Source organism: Hoplias malabaricus, chromosome X2 (assembly GCF_029633855.1).
Source record: "Hoplias malabaricus isolate fHopMal1 chromosome X2, fHopMal1.hap1, whole genome shotgun sequence".
Classification (NCBI taxonomy): Eukaryota; Metazoa; Chordata; class Actinopteri; order Characiformes; family Erythrinidae; genus Hoplias; species Hoplias malabaricus.
In genome coordinates this window covers 12,208,644-12,226,204 of record NC_089819.1, presented here as the reverse complement: position 1 = coordinate 12,226,204, position 17,561 = coordinate 12,208,644, and the positions used below count along the sequence as shown (strand labels likewise).

The window sequence follows — 17,561 nt, the reverse complement described above, 5'->3', positions numbered from 1 at the left end:
CAAACACTGGAAATGGATGGCATGTTTCTGCCAAAGCCACTGCACAGTCCCAATTAGAACAAGCTATCTACAGGATTATATAACCAAGAAAAACACTTTCAGAGATTACTGCAGCAAGAGGTACTGGAAGTTGATGAACTCGAGTTTCCTGTTGGAGCCTCAGCATCCAGTAAATTTATAACTGAACAGACAGCCTCAGATGTATAACTACCCTGAAGTGTAAAGGGTGGCTCGGTGCAGCATGCTACCAGCAAGGAGCAGCAGCCGCGCTCCTCTGGAGAAAAACTCCAAATCCCATAATGCTCTGGGGTGATTGCCCAAAGTATGCTCAGCTGTAGGGATGGCTATTTGGACCCAGAGACCCCCTGAGAAAATGTTGCACATTTGTAGAGGATCAGCTGGTAACTGGGACAAAAGAGAACAGAAAAAAAGGAAATGTCAGAAAATGAAAGCATAGGAAAGAGAACAAAACAGAGAAAAAAAACAGAGAAAACAGATACCAGTGCAAAAAGGACAGAAAAGAAAAATAAAAAATAGAGCAAAAGATGAGAAAAAGAAAATACTTTAGAGCTTAAGAAAAAAAGAGAACGGCTTAATTTTTGTTCTTTTACCTGTTAGAAAAACATCCTTTGTTTGGCATTTTGTTTGTAATTTCCCACAACTTTCCCAATTACAATCTGAGGTAGTGAATTCCAGCATACTTTTTTATGTTTATTGGATACTTTCAGCATGTTTCCTCTCTTTTTAAATATTTAACCCAGTTTATCAACCAAACAGGGCCACACAACCCTGCACTCTGGTCCTCGTACATATCCGCTGTGGCACGAAGACCTTAGCTGAGACAGCTAAGTTTGAGTTTTGGGTTCCAAGAAGAAGGGGTTAAAAAAATGGGGTCATCTTAAACTTGCTCACAACAAACTTGAAGCATTAGGTTTAAACCTAAAAGCTATGAACTAATTCTCAGTAAGACAGACACAAGTTAAATATGGTAGAGACTGATAAGAATGATAGCTTTGTTTTGAAACATAGCCAATTAGCACCGCAGCATGACAGCTAGCATAATGAGACGAAGTGATGATGGATGTAATGGAATAATATGAATTATGTCTCTAAACTCATTTGTTTAGTTTATCATTTGGTAGCTAATGCTCCCCCATAGATAAAGGCGGCAGATCCGGGGGGTGCATGGACACAGGGAATTATAGTAAACTGAGACGCTGGTGCTGTCGTCCCGCCGCTTCTCGCGATCACTCAGGTTTGTTGACGGTGGAGCGGAGGGATGCCAGTGTTTCAGGATGCTCCCGTGTCTGTGTGTCCTCCTGGTTCTCTCCTTTTAGTTAATGCTGTCATAGTCAGATCTGCCGGAGTCATTAGCCACACTCTGGAAATTTTTATATTTTCTACTTTACAAACACAAAACAGTTCAAAACTAATTCCATCCCTTTACATCTTTCCGAGTAAACGACTGCCCACCTGTCTGTCTGGACACTGATGGATGACTGTCGAGATCCTCCTCCACGCTTCAGACCAGCTGCCCACGCTCCAGCAACCACCAAGTGCCTTGAAGCTGTCCCTACACTGAAGTTCTCATGGACTACTAACTATCATCACCAGTAGATTGACCAGAGGAGGATGGGTCACCCCTTGTGAGCCTTGGTTCCTCCCAAGGTTTCTTCCTCAGCTGGGGGAGTTTTTCCTTGCCACTGTCGCCCCTGGCTTGCTCACTTGAGGGTTTTACATTTGTCTTTACATTTCATGTCAAATCTTGTCTTACTGGAATTCTGTGAAGCTGCTTTGTGACAACATCAGTTGTGAAAAGCGCTATATAAATAAATTTGATTTGATTTGATTTGATTTATGTATAGGTGACGGGGGGTGATGTAGGCCTCCTTTTCTTTTCTGTACAATAGCAGGAAAAGCCCCTGAAACCAGGTTTAATCATCGTTGCACTGAACTACAATTTACTGTTGACTCACATGTAACCCATGTGTGGCAGTGAACACACACATACACACGCATACTTATACATTTTCCCTGACTCCAGATGTGGTGGTGGTGTGTTAGTTTGTGTTATACCAGTAAGAATGGATCAGAGCTGCACACAGCAGTGGTAGTGGAGTTTTCAAACTCACTGTGTCCATTGTCTGTCTACTCTATTAGACACACTTACTGTGTTGGTCCACCTTGTAGATGTAAAGTCAGAGACAGTAGCTCATTTGTTGCTACACACTGTGTTGGTCATCCTCTAGCTCTTCATCAGTGACCGCAGGACACTGTCGGATATTTTTGGTTGATGGACTATTCTCAGAACAGCAGTGACACTGTGTTTGATCCACTTGTAACAGCACAACACACACTAAAACAACACCACCATGACACTGTCACTGCAGCACTGAGAATGATCCACCACCCAAATCATAACTGCTCTGAGGTGGTCCTCTGTGGTTCCTGACCGTTTGAAGAACAGGGTGAAAGGGGGCAAATATGGTCAGTGGAGCTAATAGAATGGACAGTGATGTACTATACAGCTTTAATCAGTTATCAGTTTCAGTTCTGGCCAAGAGATTCTGTATTTGTTCATAACTAAATGCTCTAATTATTGTTATTGAACCTTGTGTGTGTGTGTGTGCGCACGCGTGTGTGTGTGTATAGGACTCTATGAAATCTCTTTATCATCTGCTTTACTCACAGTGTGTGGTCCATGGCTTCTATAGATTCGCCAGCAGTTGTAGATGAAAATAAGTTTTGAAACATTGTTCTCTGTCTAAGACTGTGCTCATTGCCGCAGCAACAGAGCTAGAGTTTCAAATGAAACATTTGTTTGGTTGAACTAGGGCCTTTGCTTGAATCCGCGAGGGTCTTCTGTGAAAGCTCTGGTAGCTCCTGGCTAAGGCTGTTTCTGATAGTGCTTATGAATGTAGGAAATATTCCCCATTTGTCTGTCTGATGTTTAGTTTGGGTGATTCGTTAGAGATAGGGCGGGGTGGGTATGGGCTACAAATAATATGTTCAAGCTGTTTTAAAACTTAAAAGTTATTAAAAAAAGAAATAATACAAATATGCTTAACAGAAGAATAGAGCTACAAAAATAAAAAGCAATTTCTCTGGAAGGAAAAGCTATTGTTGGATCTATCTTGTTGTAATAAAAGCATAACCTGTGTTCCAGTGTTTACTAGTACAATGTAAACGGTAATCAAGGCTGTTACCTCATTTACATGCCATTGCAGCAGTAATATGCCACATAACAGTCCCTAACAGGTTATTTTGAGCTTTTACCTTCAAAGAGACGATTTAGAGTACCAAGGATAAGGTTAAACAGGTTCAGGAACTAATTTGTCCACAGTCAGTTATGCTGCTTAAGCAAGTGTGTAAATCGATGGATAGGACACATGGTGAGGGTGTTTAATTGGGGTGTGAGTGTATATGAGGTATATGATGGGATGGTGTGTTTTTTATTGTGATAAATGTAATTAAACTGTTTAATGTGGTGTGTATGATATTGTACTTGTAACAGAGCCATTGTGAGATGCAAGACAAATTTCAGTGCATTGTTTTGGGTTTCCACCATTTTGTAGTAGTGTCTGAGAACATAGTTGAGAATTTTCAGTGCACTTAAACAATCCCACAATGCACTGCAAAGAGTAGTGTACAACCCATGTACACTAGCAGATATCAGATTACCCATAATCCGCTGCATTGTTTGGTAAAAAACCCACATGAGGTTGTGTTCGAAATTGTTTACTATCCTCCTGAATTCAGTTCCCTGTTATAGTGAACTATATAGTGAATAATATAGGGAATAGTGAATAGGGGGCCATTTTGGACACTGTATCATTCATTGCTCACTAGCAGCTCAACACTGACCTTAAGCTATTAATATTGCTACCATGAAAAACAACCAGAATGATTACTGAGGTGGGGTGCTGTTAAAAGAAGTTTAGGAATTTTCTATAGCTGGTCATTCAAACCAAGAACCTTTAAGAGATTTGTGCTATTCTGCTTTTATTGTAGATACACGGACACTGAACCAGTAGGCTATGACCATGTGTATGGTCAGGGTCATTTAGATTCATGTGGCTTGATTTTTGCAATTTCAGGTTCACAAATATTGCAAGTTTTATAATTCCCTTAAAAATAGGGCAATATTATTCATCCTGTATTTATAATGGTCTATACATGTATTTTTATGGTGTTATAGGGTATACTGAATAAAGTATAATGCCTGGCATAAGCCAACATAGCTGGTCATTCAAACCAAAAACCTTTAAGAGATTTGTGCTATTCTGCTTTTATTGTAGATACACTGACACTGAACCAGTGTCCTATAATTATATAAAAGTACATTGTGAATTCTATGATAAACTATGACCAGGTTTTGTTTTAAAATGGGTTACAGAGCCAGACACGGTAGTTGCCGAATAACTTAATGTATAGCTTGATCATACATATCTATTATTTTTTTTATTTTTTTCCCCTTTTTAACTGACTAGGATTTCAGCAGTATGTGCATATGTGTTTCCTTCTCCTAGCTTTTTTTTTTTTGATCCCTTATGACCCATGTGTCTCTGTTATTCATGAGCCATCTGGACGGCTGGTATCATGAGGGACATACGTGCCCTGATCTGCTCGTTCCTGTTCTGGTGTTAGCAGAAACGCTGTGTGCTCACCACTGTGTGTGCTCACTGTACTGGTCATTTCAGTTCCTTCATCTCTCGTCCTGTATGACACAGGCGGGGACACAGGTGGCAACACGATATATTTTCATGAAATAGAGCCGTAATATGATTACACTATGAAGGACATCATATGTCAAATACTGTAATATTGATATTTTTGTGGTTTGTCACGTGACGCTGAACTGGGCCTCCAAAAGGGAAACCTAATTTACACACCGATTTCCTCAGTTACATCTATGCATATGCATGTATGGTAAGTGTATTAAAATGTGATAATCAGTAAGGACTATACATTGTAATTCATTAATTTCTCCCCTGCAATTTTGTCAGTGTTATTTATACACAGTGGTTATGTGTGCTATCCTACCTAGCTCAAGACTGAAGGAGAACCCTACTGCTAGTCGAGTTATGTCAGCTAACTGGTTAGAGTCACACTGCACCATGGTAGTGTAAGACAACTTGACTGATCTGAGCCTAACTCCTGACCACCGACAGATAAAGCCTCAACTCTCAGTAACCCCACATTGAAGACACACACACACACACACACACACGGCTTATATAACTTCCACAGGAAAGCATGAAATGAAACAGGACACTCTAGAGCAGCTGCACATGAGCTCAACCCCTAGGATCTGACCCTACTAAATGTCCTCTTGGCTGAATGCCATCAAATCCTGACAGCCATGTTCCCACATCTAGACTATGTAATTTCCTCTCTGTAACCTGTCCAGGTTTCCTCAGTGCATTTCATCCTCCCACTGTGTCCTTTAGCGTCTTTTTTTATTTTTGGGTCCAGGCTTTACGTCTACATCTGCATCTGTTCAAAGGCAGATTTTTTTTTTTTTTCAGGCATCCATTTTTCATCATCAGACAGATGAGGCTGTAGGTAATTAAATCAGTTTGGTAAATTAAATTTACATGTACAGGCCTGTGAAATGTGCCAGTGAATTCCAACTCATTTCTGTGCCTCGGAGAAATGAGTCTTCACATTGGACTTGGGAACATTTCTCCTATTTTACAGAGGCACCACGTTATCCATTTCTTCGCATAAAGATTTTTCTATTTAAATAATTGGAATCAGGGGTAGCTTGAGGATAATGGATGATAAAAATTTGCAGCAGGAGTTTCATCAGGGAGCTGTTTTCAATTGTTATAGCAAATTATGATTATGTGTATCTACGATGAAAATGTGAGATTACAATTTGAACAACTTCTCAACACTGTTAAGGTTTTAGCTTGTTTTGGCTGAGAACTAGGAAATTGAGCAGGCTGTTCTTGACTCTGTGTTTCACTGAACTTCAAAGCGAAAATGGGATGGAAAAGAATGACTATTAACCACTCTCTAGAGCAGCTGCAAGAGTCAAACATTAGCATTCAGCGTATAATCTTTGTGTAAAAATATAGTTTTCCTTTCACTGATGTACGCAAGAAGTTCTGACACCTACCCAGAATGAAATATCAGCCTTAAACCTGTCCTAAACCCAAACATAACCCTAAACCCTAACCCTAATTCCACACAATATACAGCTTTAAAGCATTGTGCTGTAAGGAGAATAGAGTCTCTGTCATTTCTACCCTGGGCACAGCACTTCAGAAACTGCATTATGTAACTTTTGGGAAGAGGTTGTATAAATTACCTGATCATGAGATCAGGTACTGAAGTTAAACCCATTCAACTTCAAATCTCCACTTCAGAGAATGCAGATCCACCGCTCCACTGCCAAAGGCTTCAGGTCTTGATACCCCTCTAGCTGCTGTTTGGCATTGAGCATGGTACAAGCTCTGAATACAGTCTCAGGATCAAGGGCTTCTCAGAAAGGTCCCAGGTTCCTTTGCCAGTTGCAAGAATCGAACAATGGCATTCATTAAACACCAAGTAAAACAGATGTTATGAACGTTTTGCCAACATTGTTCCCACACCATTGTGTCATCTGTACAATGACTAGACTATTGCTGCACTCTCAAGTGGGCCAACCAAGAACAGTCATGTATCTTAGTAACTAATCCACAAATATTAATGGGACACAACACAGTTAAGGTGGCACTACTTTGGGGATTAGCAAAATCAACAGTTCCACTTGTTTGCTGTAACAATTAACAAAGACAAAGCGAGCTAATAGAGCACAGGGCGCAGTGATAAATGACTTGCTGCTGTAATGAGGGAGCCATTTTACTTCCAATGACTTAATCACAGATAGAGGGTTACACAAAAAAGATCATGTTGAATAATGATGGGTTCCAATGATATTAGCTCGCAGCCTTTATTTTGGATCTAAAAATTAAATGTAGCCAGCTAGCTAACACTGCTGTGGGATGGTAATATTTAACTGCTTATTGTCTGTAACTGCTTTATCCCATTAAGGGTCTCGGTGAATCCAGAGCTTACATAGAATAATTGAACTCATCTAAGGTACACACACTGGATTGAGTGCCCGTCTCTCACTGGGCATCACACACTCACAACTATGGACTGTTTATGCAGAACAACAGATAATCTACAGTCTATAATTGTAGAACTACAAATTGCACCCATACATCCAGTGGAGGTGATGTATGGACAATGTATTTAATGTTATAGGTAATTGGTGTATATAGTTGCAGTGGACCATAGTGAGATTTTTTTTTTCCCCATGTGTGTAGGTGCTAGTATAACGTTTATTGCTTGGCTTGTCCAGCTGAAGTAATGTATAAAGGTAGAGTTTAATGAGCTCAGCCATGTCTCAGTCCTCTGAATTCTGAGCACATGTCCACGATAATCATCTGTGTACTTCTGAGATCCTTTGCAACATAATCAATAGCAGGGGGGGATCACACTGGACGTTTCATTGTCCCTCACCCAAACATTTTCCATGCAGAGGCAATACAACCGCGGCTGTAAAAAGTGAGACGAAAGTGCTACATGCTCCATGAGGAGGAAGATGAAGTTGGAAACATTGCAGAATTCGCCCCGTGCTCGGCAGGGACGTATGCAAATGAGCTCGGAGGCAGGGATTGCCACACTTGGCTGCTTCGAGTCAACAAGCTCCCTCCCTCTCTCGCTCATTCTCTGCACTCACGCTTATCTTAAGTGCCTGCTTTGCATTGTTTCTTGTTTTGTTGTCCACGAAAACAGTAATTTAATTAGATGCTGAAGAAGCCGCCTTGATTTTTTTTATCAGGTGCTTGTTGCCTGTCCCGCTGTCGTCTTTTTTATCAAGACGAGTGCTTTGTCAGAGAGAGAGAGAGAGAGAGAGAGAGAGAGAGAGAGAGAGAGAGAGAGAGAGAAAAGAGAGAGAGAGAGCAGCAATCAGTGCATTTCATGCAAAGCTGAGTGCTTGGAGTTCAGCTTCTCTGTAATGACTCAGAGAAGTCCTCTCCATGCTAAGAGGCGCTTAGGATTGCACTCCTAATAGTCTTGTCACTTGAGAATCCAGTTTTCCCTCTTTTGCAGCGTTAGCAAGCTGTGGATTTAAAAAAATAAAATAAAATAACATAAAGAGAGGACAGCAGTGTTATGTGCCATGCACTCTGTAATTACAGAAATAACTGGGAGGCAAGGCAAAGCAAGTCATCCAATTTAGTTTCGCACACACATTATATAGAATATACAGAGAAAAAAATTAGACCAGTGCTATTCTGTCTTGATGCAATGTTACACTGCCTCACGTAACTGACCTGACTCCAATGTCAAGCGCATATGCTTTCAGTTCTTCAAAGCAGGGCTCTCTGTCCACACCTCCAAAGTTACTCTTGGAAGTCTTGGAGGTTGGCTGCATGATCCATGTTGTCCCACACATACAGTGATGTTGATGTCTGGGCTTTTGTGCAGACAGTCCACTGTTCTCAAAATACCAGCCACTTTCTTTTTTCAGCAATAATGTAGTCACTCTTCCTCTATCTAAAAGCTGTCATCTTTGGGTATCTAACAGGCCTTACACAGTTGTCTCTATATCCCCTGTTAAGACCCACTTCTCTTCTAGGAAGGGTTTATTCAAGATTTTCGATGGTTCAAACATAAAAGTGTTAAACTGAATGACTGTTCTTCTCAAAAGGTACTGGATTGGGCTCCAACATTCCAGAGAACACTAGATAAGATTTTGGGTTTTTGCTCCTGGGGCTCCCTCTAATATAAGGGTTCCTATTCCAAGGGTTTCCTACCCTGCTCCAAAAGTTACATAGTGCAATTTCTACAGTGCTGAGCCTGGAATAACAGCAACTGAGGCTCTTTTCTCCATATTACAGCTCAGGAAACCATCACAAAGCTGTAGTGTTAAGGTAAAAATATTACGTAGCATTCCTTTTTTTGTGTGTCCAAGCTGGGTGCACCCAACTGAATGTCTGTCTCCACAACTGGTACCCCTTGTACAATGTCAAGTGTTTTTTTTTTTTCATATTAATTGGAACTGTATACTTATACACAGTGAAACAAAATGCTCCTGCAGGACTGTGGTGAGAGACTCGTGAATCAATACAATATTTAGTTATTTTGTTATTTTGCATGGAACATATTTTGCTATATTTAATATGAATACATATACATGCAATATATGTAGTAATGTGCAGGAATGACAAATATTTACTTTTTTTGTCATTTAAATTGTGCAAAAATATAGGAATTTGGTTGCTTTTGTGCATGACTGTGTGGAGTATCAGTTTGTTCCTACTCTTGAATTCAAGAGTCTGGTGGCTTGAGGGAAGAAAAAGTTACACAGTCTCTCTGTCTATGGAGGACTGAATGCTACACTATTTTTTTTCCAGATGGCAGGAGAAGAGTGTGTGTAAGGCATGTGTAGGGGTCATCAACAATGCGGGAGACTTTGCAGGTGCAGATGGTGGTGTAAATATCTGTGATGGAGAGGAGAGAGACCCAGATGATCTTCTCCTCACTATGCATTGCAGGGTTTTGTGAACGGCAATCAGTGCAATTCCAAAATCAGGTGGAAAGGCAGTAGCACAAAATGCTCTCTATGGTGGTGGTTGTGGGGGAACGGGATGGGCTTCCACAGAAAGATGCTGTTGGGCTATCTTAATTGTGGAACTAGTGCTGAGTATCCAGGTGAGGTCCTTTGGTAAGTACTTGTGGCAATCTCCATAGAAAATCTGTTGGTGTTATATTAGAGTGAGCAGACTGAACCCCTCCATAGTTCAGAAACATGTTGCTGACTTGGTACCAGTCCATTATTCATTGCATCTCTTGTTGATGAGGCCCACCACAGTTGTGACATCTGCAAACAAAATCTGTGCAATGTCGCACAGATTAGTCAAGAGAGTGAACAGCAGTGTTTTAAGCACATAGCCCTGGGGCACCATAGTGCTCAGTGTGGTGATGGTAGAGGTGTTACTCCTGATCCAGATTGTCAGAGGTCTCCCAGAAAGGAATATTAGGATCCAGTTGCAAAGGGCTATGTGCAGGCCCAGTAGGTTTAGCCTGACAATCAGTCAGATGCAGAAAAGTGATGGTGATAAATGCTGAAGTATTTCATGTTGATGGGCATGAGTGCAGTGGGGTGGTAGCTGTTAAGGCAGGACACTGAAAAATTATTTGGCATTGCAATAATGGCAAAGTATGGATTTGAAGGAAGGGTTGAAGATGCCCATGAGGACATCTGCCAGCTGGTCTACACATTCCCTGAGCACACTGCCAGAGATGCTGTCTGGTCTGGTAGCCTTCCAGAGTGTTACTCACATCAACCACAGACAGACAAAGCACCTTGTCATTTCTAGGAGTAGTCTTCCTCACCACCATGTTGCTCTGTGGTTCAAAGCATGTATATTTGTTGATCAGGAAAAATATGGGCAGGAGGCATCACTGTTGCAGCTGATTAATATTGTCCTGCAGTTGGTGATGATCTTAACACCCTGCCACATGTGCTGTTTCTCACCAAATTTCTGGAAGTGACTGTATTCTCTGGACAGGTGCAGGCTGATTCTCTAGTATCTCATGATGGTCTAACTCTAGTTGTGCTTACAAATAGTTAAAGTCGCTAATTATAAAGGAGTCTCTTCAACTATTTGGACAAACACAGCCTATATTTTGATGGCTTGAAGAGTCTAAAAATTACTCAAAAGGGGAGGGTAACTGATGGAAAAATGAAAAGGGAGCAGAAAAAAGGGGGAAACAAGAAAAATATGAAAGAGGCATATGGTCAATGCTAACCAAATGGCCTTTTATGCTGAAGGGTGACTTACGATAAAGGCCATGGGTATGTGACCATCCCAGGGAGCAGATAGTGCTCTGAAATAATTGGAGGACAGTGGATGACATTTCGAGCAACTTTATTCGACGCTAAATAGATGAAAAGCAAGGGGGAAGGCACAGGAGCAGGTTAGCGCGACCGGGGGAAGGCAGAGAAAAGGCGTCTTTGAATGCGGATCTCAGCCACTCTTTTTGTGGGTGTGTGGGTAGTCTGCTAATGACTAGAAGATAAAAAAGAGGAGGCCTGATGGATTCATGAAGCCTAACGCGGAACAGCCTGGCAATAGAATATTTTTATCGGTGGAGAGAGGGTGAGAGAGGAGTGCTATGAAGCAGAAAGAGGGAGAGTCTGACAGCTTTCTGGTACAGGAGGATGACTTTGGTGGTGGGGGTGGGGGTGGGGGCGGTGGTATCTAAGGGAAGAGAGCAGCACAGGGGTGCTGTCAAGCCTCAAGCAAGCTCAGTTTAACAAGCTGCAGGACAGGGTGGGGCTCTTCAAGATGTGCCGAGGATGGCCAAGCTTTGAAACTGGAAGACAGTAGTAAACAGCCTCTGACATCTCTCTGCACACACTAATATACTGACCATTGTTTAACAGACATTTACCATTGTGTAACAGGTACTGAGTAAGAAAACATATACACATGAGCCCCTTCTACCGAACCTTAGATGATTTGATTGCCTTTAATATTATGATGTTGTGTAAAGGCCAAGAACATGTAGTTAGCCATTTTAGCATGTCCACCTTGTAGTCAACACAATAGCATACCATATATATGTACAGGTGCTGGTCATAAAATAAGAATATCATGAAAAAGTTGATTTATTTCAGTAATTCCATTCAAAAAGTGAAACTTGTATATTATACTCATTCATTACACACAGACTGATATATTTTCAAGCGTTTATTTCTGTTATTTTGATGATTATAACTGACAACTAATGAAAACCTTCAAAGCAGAAATGTTATGCCATTGTGTTGACTGCTTCTTCAGGCTCAGATTCAGCTAGGGTTTTTTATGTCATAAACCTATGACCCATTTTTATTGAGAGTGCAATTTCCATATACTTAGCATACTGCTACAGAGGAAAAAAGAGGACATTGCATGCTAACTTTAGCAATTTTATACAGAAGGTTGATATGTGTTGCATTTTCAGTTGCAAAGGTGCTAAAAGAGAAGTGTCTAGGCATGGTGGAGCTGGAGTGTCCAAGGGAGGAGAGCATCACAGGGTGGCTGTCAAGCCTAAAGCAGGCTGTTTAAAGCTGCAGGACAGGAAGGCTGAGATTTTGTTTGCAAAGTTTATAAAAGAGAAGTGATGAGTGTGATTAATGATGTAGAGGCAGAGCTCCAGGGGCAGGGACCATTTGCATATTCAAGGACCTGCTTGTACTGAATGAAGGTGAAGGTGTAGGTGTAGAGTTACATTTCTGACAGCAGGCGATTATTTTATTTATAATTATTTCTAAGAATATTGTATAGTTATATATGAAAACTATAATAAGATATATTAACACAATAGAGATTATTCTGGCTTTATGTGCAAAAAGGGAGGGTACAAACTTATGAAAATACATTCAAATGTTGTATGTTCATTTTTGCACAGTATGCCAAGGAAAAAAAGGGAACTTGGCAAGTAGAGGAAGGGCAATGTATATATATATATATATATAAAAAAAAAAACACGCTGCAAAACAATGAGAATAACGATAAGATTATGCATTGTTTTCAGTTTGATTGACTGATTATTCAGTCATAATAATAACAGCAGTAATAATAGTAAAAAGGACATATGAGCTTCAGGAATATTAGCAAATCCTTCAAAGTGGATCCAGAATTACTTTAAATGAATGACTGCATGACAAGACAGCAGTCTAAGGGGTTAAATATGCAACCCTTTCAACTTTCTGTAATCTGATGTTATTTAAATCACTGCAAATTGCTTCTAGCAACAAACATTCTCATCTCCACATAAAAATATAAAACCTGATAATGAAAAAGAAATCACAGCAGGAAAGTGGGCAAGTCGTGCTTGCCTGGATCTTAACTAGCTTTAATTGGGTTACCATTACATAACTCGGAATTGCTTATTACAGTCTTGGATCTTGTATCAGAGCTTTGCTAAAACAGTTCAAGAATGCCCACACCTACAGTGCTCCAACATCCTTCTCCAAGGCCCTGATAAAAAATAAATCCCACAGGGCACACTTCCAGTCACAAAGGCACGAAGGGACCCACCACTGCACTTATCTTCCTTAGGACAGACTAAAATGTCAAAGCCTTTGCCATGCCGAAGCATGATTAGTTCCACCTTCCCTATTAGTGCCAGCTAATTTTGCGCAAGGCACATTCTTATGTTTAATTTATCAGCACTCCCAAACGCCTGGCTCCTCATGCTTGCATTGGCTGATAGATGGGAATGGGTCCCAAGGCGAAGATATCAGCCAGTAGTGCTTCCTTCACAGGCAGACTGCAGCCGGCCATCTTAGAGGAGCTGGGTTGCAAAGTGGATAATTGAAACATACTTGAAGGCGGTTGGTGAATCCAAGAGCTGCGCCTTTCTCTTCTCTACATGAAACATTCAGAGGTTGCGTAAGGATTGGTTGTTATCTTTTCTGAGACAAATGACCCAAGTGACTTGAAACATTTGCAAGAATAATGCATTAAACTTTCCATTTTCATGACCATTTTCTCCTTTTGACTTCTCCATTTCATAATAACTGGTATGCTCTTGAAATCAAGCACCCTTATCATCCTCCCACCCTGGCATAATTGTTTGACAGATATTCAGGCGACTAATTCAATTATGACTACACTCCTTATAACTGTGCTTCAGTAATGAAGCTATAATTAGCTCTTTTATGTGCTGCAGTAGCACAGGATGATAAGCAGTTATGGTCTCAGTCTGAAAACTGACCCCCATGGTTCTCTGTCTTCTCTCCCCAGGCGGCCGACTCTTCTGCCTGGTGCTATGGCTGAACCTGGTGCCAGCATTGAATGGCTGCCCGGCCAAATGTGTGTGCTACAGCGAGCCGAGGCCGACTGTGGCCTGTCAGCAGCAGGGTCTGTTCTCTATTCCCACTGAAATCCCAGTCCGCAGCCAGCGGATATTCCTCCAGAGCAACAAACTGACGGTGGTCCGTTCCACCAGCTTTAGCTCTGTGCATAATCTCACCGTCCTCTGGATGTACTCCAACAACATCAGCCACATCGAGGCCGGGGCTTTCTATGGCCTAGAGAGACTGGAGGAGCTGGATATTGGCGACAACAGCAACCTTCGCATCATCAGTCCTTCAGCATTCCGAGGACTGACAAAGCTGCACACCTTGCACCTGCACAGGTGCGGACTGTCTGAGCTCCCCGTAGGGGTGTTCCGCGGACTGTCCTCGCTGCAGTACCTGTACTTACAGGACAATAACCTTCTAGCCCTGCACGACGACACTTTCTTGGATCTGGCCAACCTCACTTACCTGTTTCTGCACAACAACAAGATTAAGGTGGTGACGGATCACATGCTGCGAGGATTGACCAACCTGGACCGCCTGCTCCTGCATCAAAACCGTATCACCCATGTGCAGCAGCGGGCCTTTGGCGACCTTGGCAAGCTAACCACCTTGTTTCTCTTTTACAACAACCTCACCATGCTGAGTGGGGAGTCGATGGACCCTCTGGTGTCACTCCAATACCTACGGCTCAATGGGAACCAATGGATTTGCGATTGCCGGGCCAGGCCGCTCTGGGACTGGTTCAAACGCTTCAAAGGCTCCAGCTCTGAGCTGGAATGTCACCTCCCAATCACTCTTGTGGGGAAGGACCTGAAACGCCTTAAAGGCAGTGACCTGGAAGGATGTGTGGAGACCAAGACACGTTCGGGAAAGTTCCACTCCCTTGACGACCCTTTGGGAGAGAGCATTCCAAGGTGTTGTCTTTCAGATAGTGACAAATCGTCCATCATCTCCAGCAAGTCCATCCCTGACCCTTCATCTTACAACAGCCGGCAGATCACCAACAACCCACAGAAAGAAAAAGAGAACATATCCAAGACGAAGGTGCGAGAAGTGGAACGGATAAAGAATGACACTCGCGGCAAGCAAGGAGTAAGTCTCAATGACGGGCCACTGGGAACCCTTTCCAACAGTCTCGACCAGTCTCTGGACAAACTCAACCCTGAACTGTTGGACGATCTGGAGCCCTCGACAGCACCATCAAAAAAGAAAAAAAAGTGTTCCAAAAAGCCAAAATCAGACCAGTCATGTCTGAAGGGTCATGGATCTACGCTTAGAGCACTTGGCCTTCTCTTTTTCCCCATGTTCTGGTTGTCCTTAACCATGTCTTAGTTGGAATCGGAGCAAATTCTTGGATCATATTTTGCTGATGACAATGACACACAGAAATACCTACAGTAACTTACACATGCAGGCAGAGACTGTAAGAAGGGGGATTGTGAGCTTGGACCCACACGGTCAAGAAGACACAATAATTTATGAAGCTAAAGACACATTAAGAAATGGATGCCTTTACAGAACCCATACGATCTAATGTATATAAAAAAACAAACTCAGTGCCCAAATGTTTGTTCTATGTACTTTTAAATGTGCTGTGTTTAAGCAACACTGCAGAGAGAGTCCTCCTCCCCTTTACCTGCAAAAGCTTACACTGACCAGAAAGTGACTCCTGTAGACAAACCCACTAAAAAAAATAAAGAAAAAAACAATAACAAAAAAATACAAATATGAAAAAAAAAAATAAGGAAATAAGAAAAAAAATAAAGAAATAAAGCAACCAGAGAGCCGAAAGCACACGGGAATGTTGCAGGTATGAGACAAAGACATGATTTCTGCTCCCAATGTTTATGTTTTCTTTTTTGTTATTTTTTGCTTTTTCTTCAGAGTGAAACATTTGTTCAAACTGTTATGATTTTTTTATGTTTATAAGTATTTCAGTAAAGACAAATGTTTAATTATCCCCAGAAAACTTGCAGAGTCCTGTGGGCGTCACAACGCTTTTTCCATGTGGCGTCTGTCAAAGGAATGCTGTCTAACTGTTCACTGAGATTGCGATGGAATTATAGATATGCATTTTATTTTACTGGTGTACAAGCATAAATATATTACAAATAAAATATCTCGTTTTGTATAGCGGGTTTATTATTATGCACAATGTCATAGACAGTTCAATGGTTAGCTGGAAAGATTAGCAAAAGTCGGGCAAACTAGAGCAAAGGTAACTGTGGAGGAATGAATTGGGCTTACGGATTCATTTCAGGATCAGCTCTTGGAGGACAAGATGCAATTAGTTAATGGGACACCATATCATGTAATCATCAAAGCAAGGGCGAAACAGAGGTTCATTTTGCAATCAAGGAAACAGGGGAAGACTGCGGTCCATTAACAGACCTCAAAATATCTGCTAATGAGTGAAATTTGAAATGGGATAAAGGAATGCTGGCAGCACAGTGGTATTGCAGGTAGTGTCTCGACAACACAGCTTTAGGGTTCTGAGGTCATAGGTTCAATCCTTGCCTCAGGTCACTGTGAGGACTTTGCCATGTTCTCCCTGTGTCAGGGGAGGGGAACAAATGCCGGGTAACACTTAATCTGTCACAGGAAATGCAGCAGGATATTTAATGATCTCAGAGATTCAGGACTTGGAAATGGCACCACCAATGGACAAATGCTAACTTAGTAATCATAAAATAACAACAATTAGACCTATATGATTATTTTGGGGATAAACATGATGAAGCTTCATATGTCTGGTTCCTCTCTTCATTGAAATATTTTGACACTGGTTCTCAGTGAGTGGATTATGAAGAATTATGAAACTTGGGAGACAAAAAGACTAGACAATCTGAAAGGTTCTAGAAAAAAAGATAGGTATAAACCCAAAATATTTATAAAACCTGAAAATTTTGTTGGAACATAATTAAACTTCAAAGAAAAATGAATAAATAAATAAGGAAATACAATTGTAAAAATGACATTTTTAAACATTGCCATTGTTTCCCGTCTAGATTCAGTTCGGAGTTCAAGGTAAGGAAGGTTCATAAACAAGACTGTGTGTTTTTACCACCTCTTTTATCCCTCAAATAATTACCTTGTACAAGAAAGTCTTCTCAGTTTCTTAATCAATTTACTATTTATCTACCTTCATTTCAACCAAAATATATACAACACTTAGCACGCTATCCTGGTATACAGAGAATGTGTAGGGTATTTTAGTGTAGTTTATTTCAGTTTTATATATCTGTACCATCATCATACCCCCAAAAGCACAATTCTACCTCACACTTAGTAACTAGAATGGTCAAAGACCCCACTGTTGAAGATTCTACCATCAGGCCAGAAGCAGAGTCTTCCTTCCATCCTATATTTATTGTGGCTCATGGCAATGTAGACCTTAAATAATCATACAACATTTGTGTAAGTGCATTTACAATGTGCACTGCCTCTGCAAATGCACTGTATTTAAATCAAACAAACAAACAGAAGCATAATTGCCAGCATACATCTCTTCCAGGGCATTTCATGTTTGAGCCATTATCCCAGCATGATTGTACAGAAATTGTCATTGCAAATGGAATATTACAGTGGGTAGCCAGGGGAATTAATTGAAATCAACAGACCTTTAACTTGACTGAATTTATAATGATTTATATTTTTTTTGGAATAAAAAAGGGCAGACATTCTACACTGACAGTGGTCAATC

At 41.1% G+C, this 17,561-nt stretch overlaps 1 protein-coding gene across 2 annotated transcripts in view; it reads left to right on the top strand.

Annotated features, from left to right (window-relative positions):
• Nucleotides 1–15,190, top strand: part of LOC136677177 (reticulon-4 receptor-like) — a 99,142-nt gene extending 83,952 nt beyond the window's left edge. For both annotated transcript variants that reach the window (XM_066654619.1, XM_066654618.1), the window contains exon 2: nt 13,800–15,190. In XM_066654619.1, the coding sequence (XP_066510716.1) occupies nt 13,800–15,190 (1,391 nt within the window). The remainder of the gene's footprint in view (nt 1–13,799) is intronic.
• The last annotated feature ends 2,371 nt before the right edge of the window (nt 15,191–17,561 follow it).